The sequence below is a fragment of the Indicator indicator genome, chromosome 10, assembly GCF_027791375.1.
Source record: "Indicator indicator isolate 239-I01 chromosome 10, UM_Iind_1.1, whole genome shotgun sequence".
NCBI lineage: Eukaryota > Metazoa > Chordata > Aves > Piciformes > Indicatoridae > Indicator > Indicator indicator.
In genome coordinates this window covers 28,061,293-28,080,061 of record NC_072019.1, presented here as the reverse complement: position 1 = coordinate 28,080,061, position 18,769 = coordinate 28,061,293, and the positions used below count along the sequence as shown (strand labels likewise).

Here is an 18,769-nt window from a genome sequence, read left to right as displayed (position 1 = left end):
TCCCCCCTATGCCATTCCTAAGCTGTCCCCAGGCTGGGAAGCTGCACATAGCTCCAGCAACAATGACATTTCAGGCCAAGGATATGGCAACCCCTGATAGCTCTGCCCAGCTCCTCTGGATGTTCCTGCACATACAAGCAAAACTCACTCAGAAAAGATGTTGTTTTACTGGTTTTGTTTATTTTCAAGGAGAAAAGAAAAAATAATAATCACATTTAAATTGCAACTCAGTGGGGTATTGAATGTGGTTCATATGGATGGAATTGATAAACTTTGTTCAGATGTGGGGATTTATTTGTTGCAATGTTCTGCATGGTAAATAATTGCATATTCGAGAGTTTGTGAAATGGGTGCTGGGGTTGGGGGAGAATGGAGATTTATAAAAAGAAAAACATTATTTACAGAAAAAAAAAAGAGAAAAGAAAAAATAATAAATGATATCCACAGAGTCATACTCTAATCTATAAGGCAAGTAACATTTAAAATATGTTGTTTTCATGATTATCTTCAACAAGTCAATACAACACATTCATATTACCAGTGGTCAAATACAAAGCTTTGCTGCAATAGTCTGTGTGCAACAAACCTTTTATGCCTTTTAAAGTAATTTATTTTGTTGTGGTTTTTTTTTTTTTTACCTTTCTTTCTATTTTTTTTCTCTCTCTCTGAGAACAGTAGGTAAGCAGCAAAGTTTTTCATCACAGACTAAGCAGGACCTAGGCCATCATAGAACTAAAGGTATAATATATCTCATTGCACGTTTAGGCAAAAAAGGCCAGCCATTCATTAACTTAGTTAACTTAAATCTTAAAAATAGACCTGTGCATCTTAATCCACAAATATTTATAAACATTTTATACATGAGGGAGGTCATCAAATGATACAGGGATGATACCTGGGGAAATCCAATTTACTTCTGGGGCTTCCTCTGGTTTCAGAGGTGTCGCGGTGAGGTTCTCCTGCACCCTGCATTCTCTACCTACCAGCCCGTGGCTGCAGGACTGGAGCTTAGTTAAACCACAACCTGACTTGATTCTCCTCTCAGACCACGACTAACATCTCCATATGGTTTCAGAGGTGTCATGGTGAGGTTCTCCCATGCCCTGTATCCTCTACCCACCAGCCTGTGGCTGCAGGACTGGAGCTTATTTAAACCACAACATGATTCAATTTTCCTCTCAGGTCATGACTAATATCTCCATATGGTTTATGCCATCAAAGCAACTGAGTGATTTCATCAACCTCAGAGTATTTAGGAGTGGAAAACCCTTCTTGTGTGGAATATGAACCCAACAGCAGGATGGCATGTCCTCAGCAATCCACCTGCCATCTAGAAGTAGTTGGATTTTGAACAGATATTCTCAACGCCTTGCTGAAACCTGGCGTGTTTTATCACACACTGCTTGGCCTGTAGTGAAGCCCTGCTTGTGTGCACACCTGTGAAGGGCATCACCACACTAACACTTGTGATTGCAAGACCAGTTGTCAGCAGCATTTTCTGTAGACCTTCCCAAAGTGGTAGGGGAGGTCATGCAGCAGAATGGGGGTGGGGGGGTGGGGGAAGATTTCTGCAGATCTTTTGCTAGCCTCGCAGTGAAAGAAGAATTAAAATACTGATTAGCATAAAAACTTCCCAGCTCTGCAAGAATGATTTTCCTTGAGAAATTGTGAGGGAAAGAAGAAAGGAAGAATTCTGGCTATGAAATGAAATATTTGAGACTCATTTCTTACCAGGAAAGTACAATGTAATGTGCTTTGGTTATGGTAAGCTTCAAAATTAAGTTTTTAAAAGCAAGACCTTTTCACATACAAACAACAAAAGGGTAGGGATAAAAACTACTCCATATTCAGTGCAGCAAAGTGACTTTCTCAGGCTGATGTTGGATGTTTGGGTAACAGACCTGTGGGCTGCAGTCCCCCCCCAAAAAAGGTGAAATGGAGCAGGATTCCTTTGTGACAGAGGAGACAGGGAACAGAGGGAGAGATCCAAGGAGGGCTGAATCTTTTAAGTAAAAGAAGCTTTAATCTCTTAGGTCATTTAAAAATAAGTGACCTTTTCATTGCAGACCAGCCACTTAAATGTGCTGCTGTGAGACAGCGAAGTGGTGACCCTTTGGATGATGCTTGTGCTGCAGGAATCTCTGCAGCTGTGGTTTCATGGATGGTTGAAATCATCCAGAATTAGGTAAATAAATACAAGTCTGACTTGAGGCAGCATGGCCAGCACAGAAAGGTCTGAGCAGGGACCTTGGTGGGAAAATAATCACCCATGCAAGAGGTGACCAGTTTTTATGCCTGAGTGCTTAAGCCACTCCCCTGGGCCCCTGTGGACATGTTAAAGAAGGCAGATGACTCTCACCTGTCAGTGTGCATGGCTTCAACATGATCACTTTAAGCAGCATATTTCTCTCCCTTTTTTTGCCCCAAATCCTGGTCACTGCCACAGGGGTTGCCCCAACAACATCCTGCAGTGAGGGTGTGACACCAGCCTGCCTGGGAAACTCCTTTCCCTCCCTGCCCCCCACAATGGGATGGTATTTTAACATAAACTTTTTAACAGGGGAGTGGTATGTAAGAACAAATCCAAAGACCAAATTAGAGGCTTAGTATCTGGCAGTAGTTCACACTCCTGAGCAGTTTCAGAGTTATTAAGAAATACTATTAAAGTAGAAGATTGGTCTGGAACCTCTCCTGTGAGGAGCACCATAAGCTGGCTGAGAATCATGGATACTTGCAACAAACAGAAGAAAAACCTGCCAAAACAACAACAAAAGACTTCCTGCTCCTAACATCTAAAGACCCAAGTCTGCAGGTGTCTGTGGGGAATGAAACCTCCCACTCAGGGCACTGTGACACTGCAGCATGAGTTGCTGTGGCTGTTGGGGACCCCAGAGGAAACCCCCTTGGGGCAGAGGTGGCTGAAGACATGGTCTACAGGAAAAGGTTCACCCAAGTAGCCAAGCTAAAGCCTTTCTGTGCATGCATCACACCTGTTTATTACCGGAATGTCTCCTTTATTTCTCCTTGGTTTACTCAGTTAGGTCTGAGTGCTGCTGACTAAAGGGGTGCCGGTGCTAGAGGGCTGACCCCCTTTATGCCCTCAGCAAAGGACCTGCAGAACCACTTGCTCCAAAACCAAGCTCTGATGGCTTAGCTCAAGAGATGCAGGTGGCTTACAGGCAACCAAACCTTTTCAACTCCCTGCTAGCAGGCAAGGAGGACCAGACAGATACACTCCTTGAAGACAAACAGTTTTTCCTGCCTAAAAGCAGAGGCAGAAGCCTGCAGAGCCCCTGAATTTCCATCAGGGCAACAGAACTGAATCTCTGATTCTACAATCCCTTGTGCCCTCTCCAGATCTATGGACTCTGGCTGCTACTACAGAAGTTGAAATTGGGGATAAACAGTCCTCAGTCCCCTCAGCAGCCTCTGCTGGACTCTCTCCAGTAGTTCCCTGTCTCTCTGGACCTGGTTTCAAAGCCCATAAAGATGGATGAAGCTGCAGAACTGAATTGTGCTTTATCTTCTGAGTCAATACCTTTTGTGAGCATGCACACACCTTAACCATCCTATCACCCACATCTCAGTCTGGGAGTAGTCTCAGAACTGAAATATCTTCAGATTTCTTTCTTTTCTTTTAAGAAGGGCATGGATTCCTGTTTTCCTACCTCACCTCTGTTTGGTGTTTTAAATTTAAATCTGCTCCATTCCTGCTGCCCATAATCTTTTTGTCTTCTGACACCTTCTCAAAGTCAGGCAGGAAGACAAACAGGCTGTTGCACTTGAGACTTAGAAGCACAACTGGTCAGTTCCTCCTCCCTGTGTTGGGATAGTGCTGGGGGTCATGGTTGTATGGCATACAGAAAGACAAATGCCCAAACAGCAGGTTGCCCAGGGAGGTTGTGGATGCTCCCTCCTTGAAGGTGTTCAAGGTAAGGTTGGATGAGGCCTTGAGCAACCTGGTGGAGTGGGAGGTGTCCCTGCCCATGGCAGCAGGACTGGAACTAGATGATCTTCAAGGTTTCTTCCAACCCAAACCAGTCTCTGAATCTATGAAAATAAGCATCCCCAGGGCATTCTGATGCTCCCCCTTCTCTGCTCAGACATCAAACAGGGCAGGACAAATGCAACCAACAATGGTGGACCAGCATCTTCTTGCAAAGCAGTCTAGAAGGGTGGTTGTGCTGGGAGGGAAGCTGGACACATGCAGCTCAAAGCTCCTGAGCAAACACCTGGTGAACTAAAACACTACATAAAAAACTGGCAAAAGCAGTATGCAAAGAAACACCACCACCACCAAACTCTGGGTTTGGTCCCAGTGTCACAGGCTGGGAGTAGCTGTTTTGTGTCACCTGCTGATAGCTGGCTTGGGACGGTGTGCCCATGGAGCTGCCAATGTGTCAGCACACCAAGCATGGGTCTGCCAGGCCATCTGCCCCAGGAAGGGTGCAGGACTTTCCCATCTCTCTACATAAGCCATGGGTGTTGTAGCCCAGAACCATCATGGACCTGGAAACTGTGACCACCATTGTGTGGGACAGCACAAAGGGGATGAGCTTGGGGTCGTGGGCTTGGGGTGGGGGTTTGGTTTTGTTTAAAAAGCATTTAAAAACCCAATGCTAATGTAAACACTTTGTACTCCAAATGAAATATAAAGTAAAATCTCTAGGTTCTGGGAATATTTACATTATAAAAGCTTTCTATTCAGGACTATGACAGAGATGGTTTTTGGAAGCATGAGTTTGTAACAATTGTACACAGCATGCACCAGTTGTGCAGAAACTGAGTTTTTAGATTTTTGCCCTATGTTCCTCTGTCAGAAAGGGAGAAGTTCCACAGTTTGTACATATTTCCAGTTCAGGGAAAAATTAACTGGGTAAAACACTCCACCCAGGAGTACTGGCAAGTGGACTTTCACAGAATCCCAGAATCCCAGCATGGTGGGGTGGGAAGGGACCTCTGGAGATCATCCAATCCAACCCCCCTGCTAAGGCAGGGACACCCACAGCAGCTTGCCCAGCATCACAATGCCCAGCTGGCTTTGGAAGCTCTCCACACAAGGAGACTCCACAACCTCTCTGGGGAGCCTGCTCCAGGGCTCCAGCACCCTCACAACAAAGAATTTTCTCCTCCTCTTCACATAGAACCTCTTGGGATCCAGTTTGTGCCCATTGCTTCTTGTCCTGTCCCTGGGCACCACTGAGAAGAGTCTGGCCACATCCTCTTGCCCCCCCACAGGTCCTTTAGCTCTTGCTGAGCATTGCTCAGATCCCCTCTCAGGCTGCTCTTCTGCAGGCTCACCAGCCCCAGGGCTCTCAGCCTTTCCTCCTCACAGAGATGCTCCAGGCCCCTTACCACCTTTGTGGCCCTTTGCTGGACTCTGCAGTAGTTCCCTGTCTCTCTTGAGCTGGTCTCAAAGCCTATAGAGAACTGAATTGTGCTTTATCTCCTGTATCTGTCGCTACCTTTTGGGAGCATGCACACACCTCAACCATCCTAGCATCCACATCTCAGGCTGGAAGTCATCTCAGAACTGAAATATCTCCAGAGTTCCTCATTTTCTTTTAAGATGGACATGGGTTTCTGTTTTCCTACATCCCTCTAAACTGCTCTGTGAGTACTTCCTGACATGCTCAGTCTAAGTTTTCCAACACAAATGCATGAGCTGAATCCTGGCAACATTTATGACTGCAAAATTCACTCAGGCAAAAAACAGAGGGGCATTTTAGCCTCCAACCTAACACTTCCATGCATTTTCCTATCTCCACAAGATAGCTCCTGATGCCAGCAGGGTAGGCTCATGGACACAGGTTTTTGGTAGCCCCACCACGCTTCTCCTGCTCCAGCCAGCACTGGGTGTCCCACCCAGGGTCAGCCTTGGGCTGCATTTCTTTCCCAGTGTTTGTACATAGATGCTTTCCTGCCTAAGTGGTGAAATAGAAAGGTATGGCAGGGTTGCAAGTCTTTAAAGCACTTTCTGAACCCCTGGGGCTCCCAAAAATGGGGAAAACAAACCAACAAACCAGAATAAGCAAGCAAAGAAACATAAAAACGTGACCCAAAATCAGGAGACTGCTTGGGAAATGCATCCTTAAACCCAGCACTAGCATGTCTGGCCAGTGCTCTAAGCTCTGATTTGCTGCCCAGCCTCTTTGCCTGCGTATTTTCTTCTCTGGTTGGAACTAGCTGATCTTTAAGGTCCCTTTCAACCCAAACCATTCTATGATTCTGGAAAATAAGAGAACACATGGAAAAGTGAAGTGCTTGTTGTCTGTGGGACTGGGCTGGGATTCCTGATGGCTCATCTGTGGTTCTAAGAGAACATGGGCACATGAGACTGGAGATGAGAAAGAAATTCTTTCCAGTGAGGGTGGTGAGACACTGGAACAGGTTGCCCAGGGAGGTTGTGCATGCCCCCTCCCTGGAGGTGTTCAAGGCCAGGCTGGATGAAGCCTTGAGCAACTTGGTCTAGCAGGAGGTGTCCCTAACCATGGCAGAGAGGTTGGAACTAGATGATCTTGAAAGTCCCTTCCAACCTAAAAGATTCGATGAAGCTGTGAATATTTGAATGATGGAGGTTTCTTGTCACAGAAGTCTGAAGGAAGTTCTCTTAGCAGGAGTGATACATTTTTGTGAATGTGTTTTGCTAGGAGATTGGATTAGGAACCTCCACCTCTACAAAATGATATTTTCCTGGAGTTAAACCAGCTATACCTGAAGACAGAGTTTTGTATTCATCACCATGAAGACATACTAAGGACTGAAAACCAAAAAAAAAAAAAAAAAAAAAAAAGGTCAATCAGCACATTGGTTCTACTGAACTCTCTTTTTGTTTTCTGAGGCACCCCCTTCCTATAACAGCTACCAGCATTTCAGTTGTATATGTTTGACAAAAATGTTAATCTACCTCTGTTAAGCATTGTGCCATTCCACAGTACTACTATTAAATTTGATATAACCACAGTTTAAATTACATCCATTTCATGAATGGGAGTAGTAGTAGAATGCTAAAACTCAAGGGTCTAACTGCCAAAAAATACAGCCTTACTGGAATGAGTACCATTTACAAATACAATAATTACATTTTAAAACCATTAACAAGGTTAACATCTAGAAGTAAATACTGGAAGGACTGGTCAAAGATGGTGTGTCTTTGTTTGTTTTTTTCCAAGGGGAAAAAAAAATAAATAACAATGCTGAAAGTTGTTGACACTTCCAACACAAATGTCCCCAGTGCAGGATTTAGTTCTTTTCTTTCTTTTCTTTTTTTTTTTCCCTTAACCTGTAATTAAAACCCATTCCACACACAGCAGTCCTTGGGGATTTTGCCATATTTATTTTCCACAGACTTGCATAAGCTTCCATCAGTTATCAGCCAAGTATTTACCTAGAAATGGGAGCAGAAATCAGTGCAAGGAAGGAGCTGCCCTGGTTCCCGGTAGCCACCCACCTCCACCTCCCCTGCCACACATGAGCAGCATGCAGAAAAAGACTTGGTTTTCTCTGCAGCAATGGGGCAAACCCCACAATATTGGTGTTTATATTTGTTTGTCTCTGCAGCAATGGGGCAAAACCTCTTCCTGGAGCTCCCCAGGACTTTGCCTTTGATGCAGAGCCCATGAGCAGAGAAGAAATGGTGAAATTCAAGGCTCTCATTAACAATCAGCGGGATGTTTCATGAGAGGGGCTTTTTCCCCCTCTGCCACCAGCCACAGCATGCTGTGGTGGGACCAGGGGGTCTGAACAGCCAACATGTATAGAGCAGGAACAGTCCCCAGCATGCCAGCACAGAGAGGACCACCAAAAGATGGGCAGGCATTGGAACAGGTTGCCCAGGGAGGTGGTGGAGTCACCAGCCCTGGAGGTGTTAAGAAAACCTGTGGACATAGCACTGTGGGACATGGCTCAATGGCCATGGTGGTGTTGGGTTGATGGTTGGACTCGGTGATCTTAGAGGACTTTTCCAACCCAAACATTTCTGTGGTTCTGTGATCAGGGACTGGCATCCCAAGAGCAGGAACCTACCTGCTGCAAACCTCTTCTTGATGAGGGAGAAGCGGTAGCCGGCGCCGACAAGCTCGATGTCGCAGCTGGAGAGCGTGCTGCCCTCGCTGGTGAACTGCACAGCCAGGGGAGCTGGGCTGCTGGGCCCCTCTGAGAGCTGGAACCTGGCCAGCAGTGACCCCACACCTGCAAGTTAAAGTCCCCCACAAAGGCTTTACAGGCCAGGGCCAGATTTGCCAGCAAAGCCAATGAGATGCCCAAAGTGCCACGGGTGAAGCTTGCTCCCGCAGTTGCATCTGACCCAGTAGCACCCCTGGGAGGGACTTGAGCCCAACTCCCTCACTGGAGATTAGGAAAAATTTCTTGACTGCAAGAGCAGCCAGACACTGAAACAGGCTGCCCAGGGAGGTGGTGGAGTCACCATCCCTGGAGGTGTTCAAGAAATGTGCAGACATGGCACCTGGGACATGGTTTAGTGGGAAGGGTGCTGTTGGGTTGATGGTTAGACTTGATGATCTTAGAAATTTTTTCCAACCAGGACAACTCTGTGATTCTCCCCCATCAGATTTTCACTTTTCAGACACCCCAGGAATATGAAGCAGATGAGCTACAGGGAGGAAATGACTCATGGGAGGCTGCTGTCCTCACAACAGAGACACACCACCTCAGCCTTCAGGTACAGAGAGGGTCAATGGAGCAAAGCCCTTGGCAAACCACCACATCCCAACCCAGTGTGCCAAACAGTTGGCAGAGCAACACCAGTGGCAGCTAGCCCTGCTTTTCAAAGCTCTTTGCTCCCAGCTGCCAACAGCATCCTGCCCTGCCAAGCACCAGCAGGAATCTGTGTGTCTGGGCTTGTGTGCAGGCAGGAGAAATGAGTCACATTTAAGTATTCTGAGTTAACAACTTGCAGGATTACCTCCATTTTCTGACTTCTGGGAGATATCAGGGATCTTCCACAATATCCTTTGCTGCTCAGCATTCCTAAAAACACAGGAGAAGAGCATTTCTGTAGCAAACAAGAAACCGTGAAAGACTCACTTGAATTCAGCTAAAAGGATGTCTGGGCTGAGGGAAGCAGCTCTGGTGTTGCTTTTCAGAGCTGCAGCTCCAGGAGCTTGGCTTATGGGTTTGAGATGAGCAGGAAAGGACTGAAATTGCATTGCAGGCAGAGGAGAGCCTCACAAAGTTCAACCAGGACAAGTGTAGGGTCCTGCATCTGAGGAGGAATAACCCCCTGCACCAGTACAGGTGAGGGGTGACCTGCTGGGAAGCAATTCTGTGGAGAAGGACTTGGGAGTGCTGGTGGAGAAGTTCACCATGAGCCAGCAATGTGCCCTCATAGCAAATAAGGTCAGTGGTCTCCTGGGCTGCCTGGAGAAGAGTGTGGCCAGTGAATCAAGGGAGGTTCTTCTCTCCCTCTGCTCTACCCTAGGGAGGACACATCTGGAGTCCGGGCTCCATTTCTGGGCTCCCCAGTTCAAGGGAAACAGGAACTACTGGAGAGAGTCCAGAGGAAGCTACAAAGATGCTGAGGGACCTGGAGCACCTGTGTGAGGAGGAAAGGCTGAGAGCCCTGGGGCTGGTGAACCTGCAGAAGAGCAGCCCCAGAGGGGAGCTGAGCAATGCTCAGCAAGAGCTAAAGGACATTTGGGGGAAGGAGGATGGCACCAGACCCTTCTCAGTGATGCACAGCCACAGGACAAGGGACAATGGGAACAAATTGGAAGCCAGGAGGTTTCCTCTGAACAGGAGGATAAAACTCTTTAGTGTGAGCGTGCTGGAGCCCTGGAGCAGGCTACCCAGAGAGGCTGTGGAGTCTCCTTCTCTGGAGAGCTTCCAAACCCAGCTGGCCACTGTGATCCTGGCAAGCTGCTGTGGGTGCCCCTGCTGTAGCAGGGGGTTTGGACTGGATGATCTCCAACCCCCACGAGGCTGAGGTTCTGTGACAGAAGTGGGGCAGTGGGGCTGAGCCATGCCCTGCTGCCTCTCCTGCCCATGCTCACAGTGGCACCAGCAGTACATTGAGCTGTTCAACAATCGAGTAGATGTGGCACTTCAGGACATGGTCAGCTGGTCATGAAAGTGTTGGGTAAAAGGTTGGGCTTGATGATCTTAGAGGTCTTTTCCAACCTTAATGATTTTATCCCTCTGAGCAACAGATTAAAGTAACCAACCCCCACAAAATAAGGGTTGTTACTCTGCTGCCTACAGAATGGGTTCAGCTCTGACTGTTTGCTTGTGGACATGGCAAGCAAGAAAAGATCAGTGCAGGGCTGCATGGCTCCTCCTGCGAGAGGAGGACAGGTTTGGGTCCCCAGCATGCCTCAGCTCCACCCACAGGCATGTCCTCAGGACGATCCCAGGGAGGTTGTGGATATCCCTCTCCTGGAGGTGTTCAAGGCCAGGCTGAATGAGGCCTTGAGCAGCCTGGTCTAGTGGGAGGTGTCCCTGCCCATGGCAGGGGGGGTTGAAACTGAATGATCTTGAAGTTCCCTTCCAGCCCAAACCATTCTATGAATCTATGAATCCCAGCAGAGCTGGCTTCGGCAGGAACAGAGCTAACTCATGATGGGGTGAGCAGTTCCTACCAGACAGCAGGAGGAAGCACAGCCTGAAGTTTGGTTACTCCTCCATCGACAGGGACGAGGAACTGGACGTTGTTTAGAGCTACCGGGGCGGTCATCGCCTCTGTGTTGTACTTGTAGTCGACGCGCAGGTCGGTGCTTGCGGGGTCACACCGCCAGCTCACTGCAAGGTTTAATGGAGTAGACTGAATACCCTGGGCAGATACCTTCCAAAATGACAGAAAAAACATTTAGTTTCCATAGGGGTGAAGGGACAAATCCCATTTTACAAGTCTCAGTCATTGCATTTGTTTTCAGAGGTGGCCAGCAGCTGGAAAGAGGGGATTCTGCCACTCTGCTCTGGTGAGACCTCACTTGGAGTACTGCATCCAGCTACGGGACCCCCGACACAAGAGGGGCATGGACCTGCTGGAGCGGGTCCAGAGGAGGCCACAAAGATGATCAGAGGGCTGGAGAGCCTCTCCTGTGGGGACACGTTGAGAGAATTGGGGTTGTTCAGACTGGAGAGCAGATGGCTCCAGGGTGACCTTGTAACTGCACTTCAGTATCTGAAGAGGACCTACAGGAAGGCTGGGAGGGACTGTTTAGAAGGCCCTGTGGTGACAGGATGAGGGGCAATGGTTTGAATCTGGAGCAGGGGAGATTTAGGTTGGACATCAGGAGAAAGTTCTTTACAGTGAGATACTGGAACAGGCTGCCCAGGGATGTGTTGAGGCCCTGTCCCTGAAGACATTCAAGATCAAACTTGATGTGGCCCTGGCCGGCCTGATCTCTTTAGATGTGTCCCTGCTGACTGCAGGGAGGTTGGACAAAGATGACCTTTGAGGGTCCCTTCCTCCAACCTGACACAATCTGTGACACAATCTGTGACACAATCTGAGTCAAGACCTGGTCCCCTCACAGAACCTTTGTAGGGAGCTCAAAGCCGAGCAATCTAGTGAAGTTACAGAAGGGACTAGCAGGACAACATTTCCCCACCTCACCTTCTCTCCACTCTGCACTACAGAAATGCCAGCTTTTACATGGTCTAAGTTCATCACACACATGTTATTTTTGGCACAGTTGTATCTCACCAAAACCCCAACCCCTACCTGGTATTTGAGCATGTCCACGTTGTAATAGGTGGCTTGTGGTTTCTGTTCCGATACCTTCTTCAGGTGAGTCATCAGATTTGGCATGTTGACCCAGAACTCCTTGGTGTTGGCATCACTCTGAGTGTTATCACTGCACAAAGAGAGAATGAACCCTTCCTGAGAACCACCTCAGCAGAAGAAAGCTTTTCTGCGAAGCTTGCAAGGCAGTAGCACCAGCTGGGAGATAAGTTGATCCCACATTTTGAGAAGCACAGAATCATAGAATGGGTTGGGTTGGAAAAGACCTCTCAGATGATCCAGTCCAACCATCAACCCAACACCACCATGGCCACTAAACCATGTCCTGATGTGTGCCATGGCCACTCATTTCTTGAATGCCTGCAGGGACGGTGACTTCACCACCTCCCTGGGCAAACTACTCCAATGGTATTCCAGGTACTGCCTCCCCCCCACAGGTTTCTGGCTTGTCCTTGGATGCCTCCAGGGAGGTACAAGCTGTAGGTCATCTCATTTTGCAGACAGGTCTAACGAGCAGAGAGGCACAAAACGAACAAGCTGCACCAAAGGTCTTGTTCTTCTGATGTTGTTCCTCTGCCTGGCAAAGGGACTGCTCTCAGAGGGAGCACTCCAACAAATATTTAAGGGTTTGGAATTGTAGAATCACGGAGCTGTTTATTGTTGGGAGACACCTTCAAGATTGTCTCAACCATTACCCCAGCACTGCCAGGTCACCGCTAAACCATGTCCCTCAGCACCACATCTACAAGGTTTTGAAACCCCTCCAGGGATGGGGACTCCACCACTGCCCTGGGCAGCCTGGGCCAGGCCTTGACAACCCTCAAGTGGAAGAAATTGTTGCTCATCTCCAACCTAAGCTTCCCCTGGCAGAACTTGAGGCTGTTCCCTCTTGTCTTATCACTTTCTCCTTGGGAGAAAAGACCAACTCCCACCTGGCTCCAACCTCCTTTCAGGGAGTTGTAGAGAACCAGAAGGTCTCCCCTCAGCCTCCTTTTCTCCAGACTGAACAACTCCACTTCCCTCAGCTGCTCCTCACAAGACTTCTTCTCTAGGCCCTTCACCAGCTTTGTTGCCCTTTGTTGCTGTTGCTCCAGCACCAGCTTGAGTGTTACTTTTCCAAAACCAGGTCAGGCTTCCAAGGAAGATACCTTGGCCTGTGTGGTTTTCCAAAGCACTCTGCTTTTGTTGCCCACAGAGGTGGTAGATGCCCCATCCCTGGAATCATCCCAGGTCAGGCTGTCTGGGGCTCTGAGCGACCTGCTGTAGTTGCACATGTCCCTGCTGACTGCAGAGGGGGTGGACTTGATGACCTTTCAAGGTCCCTGCCCAGCCCAAACCCTGTGTGATTCGATGATTTTTCTGGCAGCTCTCTTCCCTGTGGGATGCAGGTGAGGTGGCTCTTACCAGCAGAGGAGCTGTGGGTTGGGCAGGACGTGCTCCAGCCTGTTGTAGTTCAGGATGCGGAAGGTGAGCACCGCTGGGCTGGGGTTGTTGGCAAAGTGTCTGGTGATGCCCGCTGGGAACGACAGCACCATCTCCCCTGTCACCTTCACGATGCACCTGCAGTGCCCAGCACAGAGACCCAGGCAGGAGGAAATGGGGACAGGGTTCAAAACGCAGCAGGAGAGCAGAGGGCTTGCAGCAAGGTTGATGTGGTGGCAGCCCCCTGCTTCCCACCCATCACACCAGGGGAACAAGATTCCTGTGGACTTCAACCAGAGTGAGCTGAAACAGCCTCAAAGGCTGGCAGCCTGCTAAGAGTGGAGACAGACACTGGAACAGGTTGCTCAGGGAGGTTGTGGATGTCCCCTCCCTGGAGGTGTTCAAGGCAAGGTTGGGTGAGGCCTTAAGCAACCTGAGCTAGTGGAAGGTGTCCCTGCCCATGGCAGGGGGTTGGCACTGGATGATGGCAGGGGCTTGGCATTGGATGATCTTTAAGGTCCCTTCCAACCCAACCCATTCCACCATTCTATGAATCTGCAATGCTCATAGCAATGTCCTAGGACCACGCTGACCCTTGGAGCCCCATGTTGTGCTATGTACTGACACCCCAGCAAGCACCTCCTTTTCTCCTCCATGTCCCTCTAAATGCTCACCAAACCCTCCATGGCACCCCAGGCCTGTCCTAACACCACAGAATCACAGAATGACAATCATTAGAAGGAACCTCTGGGGATCATTGAGTTCAACCCCCCTGCCAAGGCAGGGTCACCTAAAGAAGGTCACAGAGGAACACATACAGGTTGGTTTTGAATTTCTTCAGAGATGGAGACTCCACCACCTCTCCTGCTCTAGTACTCTGTCACCCTTAAATGAGAGAAGTTCCTCTTCATGTTTAGATGGAACTTCTTCTGTTCAAGTTTGTGCCTGTTACCCCTTGTCCTGTCACTGGGCATCACTTGAAAAAGCCTGGCCCCATCCTCCTGACACCCACCCTTGAAGTACTGATCAGCATTAGGATCACGGAATTATATGACTGTCAGCATTGGAAGGGACCTCAAGGATCATCCAGCTGCAACCCCCCTGCCATGGGAAGGGTAACCTCACACTAGAGCAGGTTCCTCAGAGCCACATCCAGCCTGGCCTTAAAAACCTCCAAAGATGAGGCTTCTACCACCTCCCTGGGCAACTGTTCCAGTGTCTCACCACCCTCATGGTGATGAGATCCTGCTCAGTCTTCTCTTTCCCAAGATTGAGAAGCCCAAATTGTCTCAGTCTTTCCTCATCACAGAGATGTTCCAGGCCCCTCAGCATGTCTGTTGCCATTTGCTGTACCCTCTCCAGCAATTCCCTGTCCTTCTTGAACTGGGGAGCTCAGAACTGGACACAGTCCTCCAGCTGCGGTCTCACGAGGGCAGAGTAGAAGGGGAGAAGAACCTCCCTTGACCTGCTGGCCACACTCTTCTTCATGCACCCCAGGATGTCATTGGCCTTCTTGACCACAAGGTCACATTGCTGGCTCATGGCCATCCTCTTGTCCACCAGGACTCCCAGGTTCTTTACCCCAGAGCTGCTCTCCATCAGCTCAGCCCCCAACCTGTGCTGCTTTCTGGGGTTGTTCTTCCCAAGATGCAGGAGTTCACACTTGCCCTTTGTGAATGTAATTAGATGTCTCCCCACCCAGCTTTCCAGCCTGCCAAAGTCCAGGAGCTCCCCATACCACCACCCAGCCCTGCTTTGGTCAGCACCTACTTGTTGGGGTCAGCCCCTTTGAAGTATGCGTTGACGGTCTCGGTGAAGGCGGCGGCGACAGGCAGGGTGTCCTGTGCCCCCATGGTGAGGGGGCTGGGTCCCCTTGATGAGCCTGCAACAGAGCAAAACCCTCCAGTTCTTACATGCAGAGACAAAGGGCACCAATCCCCACCCACACAAAACTGCAGTAAAGGGGTGCTCTCCAAGACCCCCAGCTTAGCTTTATGGGTGAAAAATAAAAAAAACCCAAAACAAACAAAAAAAACCAACCCAAGCTTTGGGTGAAGCTTTGAAAATGTTTAAAATTATCTTGCTCCCCCACCCCAAAATATAATCCCAAACAAAGCAAGCAAAAAGAAAATGATGGAGGAGCCCCAGCCAGGAGCAGCATGCAGGGCAGTGGCACCCCCTCGGCACGGCTCTGCAGGGGCTGCCAGAGGCAGGCTTTGCATGACAGTTTTTGCAGTAGGATTTTGGGCCCCACCAAGAGGGGCTGGGGAGGTTTCTTGTCCTCTGGCTGGAGAGCTCAGGCTGCCCATGGAAAGTTGGGAACCCTGAGCTCCTGCCTGTGGGCATCCGAAGCTATGGGGACCTCGGTGATCCCTGGCACTCTCCTCCTTCCTGGCAACCCCCCCACATGGCTGCTCACCCCACAAGGCCACAGGGGCAAGTTTGCAAACAGGCAGAAATCTGGGATTCAGAGTCATAGAATGGTAGGGGTTGGAAGGGAGCTCTGGAGATCATGGAGTCCAACCCTCCTGCCAAAGCAGGGTCGCCTAGGGATGATCACACAGATGGGTCACACATCCAGAGGGGTCTTCAAAGTCTCCAGAGAAGGAGACTCCACAACCTCTCTGGGAAGCCTCCTCCAGGGCTGCAGCATCCTCATACCAAAAAGATTTTTCCTCCTGTTCAGATGTAACCTGTTTGTGCCTGTTGCCCCTTGTCCTGTTGTTGGGCACCACTGAGAAGAGTCTGGGCCACATCCTCTTACCCCCCACAGATCCTTTAGCTCTTGCTGAGCACTGAGCTGATCCCCTCTCAGGCTGCTCTTCTGCAGGCTCACCAGCCCCAGGGCTCTCAGCCCTTCCTCCTCACAGAGATGCTTCAGGCCCCTCAGCACCTTTGTAGCTTCCCCTGGACTCCCTGCAGTAGTTCCCTGTCTCTCTTGAACTGGGGAGCCCAGAACTGAACACAATACTCCAGCTATGAGACTCTGAGTGCAAAAGCACCAGAGATGGTGGTTTGCTTATCCCTTGGTTTATTTTGATGATGAAAAACAAGGAGGAAAAGTTTCCTTTAGTCATGCTGTGCATCCATTGATAAATAATTCCTCCCTGGATGAAATCATTCCGCCCTTTATGGTCACACACAGGTTTCCCTTTGCTGGCCAGGAGTGTCTGTCCCAGATAACTTTGAGGATGAAGGTTTCACTGCAAGAAGCCTTGGACATGCTGGAAACACAGCAAGAGGGACAATATCCAGTTCCTTGCACCCACCACCAAGAGAAGAGTGAGGAAGAGCTGTTGCCATGGCAAATCTCATGCCAAAAGACCAGCCTGAGGTCAGTATCTGGTCACCCACCTTATGTAGAAGGCACCAATCCCTCAGCCACCCAAAAACGTCCTCAGGAAGTCACCACCCATGCTCTGTCACTCCACCTTGTCTATTTTTCTACAACACATCATTTTGGAACCTCTTCTTCATCAGGTTAAGCACAAAGATTATTTTGCCCCAAAGCAGCTAAAAAGGAGTAGCAAAGTCTCTGGAGGAGCAGCCCAGTCTGACATTCCCTTACTCACAGAATCATGCCAGTTGGAAGAGAGCTCTAAAATCATCAACCCAGCACTACCATGGCCATTAAACCATGTCCCAAAGGTTCCTCAGCCTCTCCTCACCAGACTTTTTCTCCAGACCCTTCACCAGCTTCTCTGCACCTCAATGTCCTCCTTGGAGTGATTGACCCAAAACTGAACCCAGGATTTGAGGTGTGGCTTCACCAGCATCCAGTACAGGGAAATGATCATTTCCCTGCTCCTGCTGGCCACACTACTGCTGATCCAGGCCAGGATGCTGGTAGCCTTCTTGGCCACCTGGGCACACACTGGTTCATCTTCAGCTGGCTGTTGACCAAAACCCCCAGGTCCTTTTTGGCCTGGCATCTTTCCATCCACTGTGCCCCTAACCTGTAGCCTGCATGGGTTTATGTGACCTAAGTGCAGGACCCAGCACTTGGCCTTGTTGAACCTCATCCCATTGGCCTTGGCCCACTGCTCCAGCCTGTCCAGCTCTCTCTGCTGAGCCTTCCTACCTCCAAGCAGATCAACACTCCCACCCAACTTGGTGTCATCTGCAAGCTTATTGAGGGTGCACTCCATCTCCTTATCCATGTCACTGATAAAGACATTAAACCAGACTCCATTAGCAGGGTCTGAAGCAGGGAGGTGAAAGGGACCATTCCTTCAGCCCAGGGTTTTGCTGGGAGCACACAAGTGTGTGCCAGCCTCAGCTGAAGATTCAGTGCCAGCCTGGGGAAGGGCAGCACCTCCTCAGGCAGTGAGGTGAGGAGGGGACAGCAAAGCAACTGAGCAAAATGCAGCATGGTTTTGGTGAGCTCCTTCTTCTGTCCTCAACAATTACCCCTTCCCTTCTTTATCCTCTGCTTCCCTCCACTGCCCAACTGCCTGCTGCCTTTTCACCTCCATCTAAACAGCTTGCTATGGGTTTGCAGTGATGTATGGCAAGGCCCTGGCTTGCTGCTGCAAATTTGGTGTGACTTAGGGTGCAGGAAATCAGGATTCATAATGTCTCTGGGGCAAAGCTCTTCAGTCACAGAATCACTATGACTGGAGAAGACCTTTAAGATCAAGCCCAACCCTTATCTAACTCTACCAGGGCCAATACTACACCATAGCCTTGGGTACCATATCTAGAAGGCTTTTAAATACAACCACAGATGGGGATTCAACCACTGCTCTGGGTGGCCTAGGCCAGGCTTTGACAGCCCTTTTGGGGAAGAAATTGGTCTTCATGTCCAACCTAAACCTCCCTGGGGGCAATTTGAGGTCATTTGTTATTGTCCTATTGCTTGTTCCCTGGGAGAACAACCCCAGTTCCCCCAGCCACTATCAGTGGTCCACATATCCCAGATCACAAGACAGACAGACCAAGCATCTCCCCCACACACCCCAAACCCATCACCACACCCACATTAATTACCCTAATGACCCCAGGGACTCAGTGTGCCCACTTCTGGGGCACAACTCTGAGCTGTGCATCAAGGACTCAGCAAACATCCCATTCCAGGGCAGACGTTTCATGTCAACACTAGCTACATGTGAAGGCACAAGGCATCTCCCCAAACCCACACTGCAGCCCCTGGCTGGGTGGCAGAGGGGACATGCAGGGCCAGCTCCACAGATTGGCAGGGGGATGTGTTTTGTAATCAATTCTTCCCATAGACACCACTGGTGGGTTAGCTGAGAGTGCAGGGAGAGCATCCTTGCTCCCCAACCCCAGAGCAATGACCCACCCACTACATCACAGAGTACCAGCATGGGATCATCCATGGAGATCATCCAGCTACCTGCAGCAAACCCAGCCAGCTGTAGTGGGATATTCTCATCCCATCTACACAGAAATACAGATGAGATGCAAACCTATCAGTGCAGGCTGGCTATAGAGGGGTGAAAACTGGAGGTATCACCCAGCAGACTTTCTGGTTATCAAGCTTATCTCAGCAGGGAAGGTGAGAGGAAGGTCTTCAAGCCATCCAGCAGCAAAGCCCATGATCCTTGGAAACAGTCATGATTCTTTGGGAGAGAAGCAATAAATCCAAACACAGCCAGGTTTAGCCTCAATCCTGCCCAAAGC

The 18,769-nt window shown here is 49.4% G+C and overlaps 1 protein-coding gene across 1 annotated transcript in view; it reads right to left on the bottom strand.

The window, feature by feature from the left end:
• Window positions 1–7,364: 7,364 nt before the first annotated feature.
• Window positions 7,365–18,769, bottom strand: part of SGIP1 (SH3GL interacting endocytic adaptor 1) — a 76,410-nt gene continuing 65,005 nt past the window's right edge. The window contains exons 20-26 of the mRNA XM_054384563.1: window positions 14,897–15,008; window positions 13,109–13,264; window positions 11,684–11,816; window positions 10,596–10,798; window positions 8,924–8,988; window positions 8,026–8,190; window positions 7,365–7,387 (exon numbers count right to left, since the gene is read on the bottom strand). Of these exons, the coding sequence (XP_054240538.1) occupies window positions 7,365–7,387; window positions 8,026–8,190; window positions 8,924–8,988; window positions 10,596–10,798; window positions 11,684–11,816; window positions 13,109–13,264; window positions 14,897–15,008 (857 nt within the window). The remainder of the gene's footprint in view (window positions 7,388–8,025; window positions 8,191–8,923; window positions 8,989–10,595; window positions 10,799–11,683; window positions 11,817–13,108; window positions 13,265–14,896; window positions 15,009–18,769) is intronic.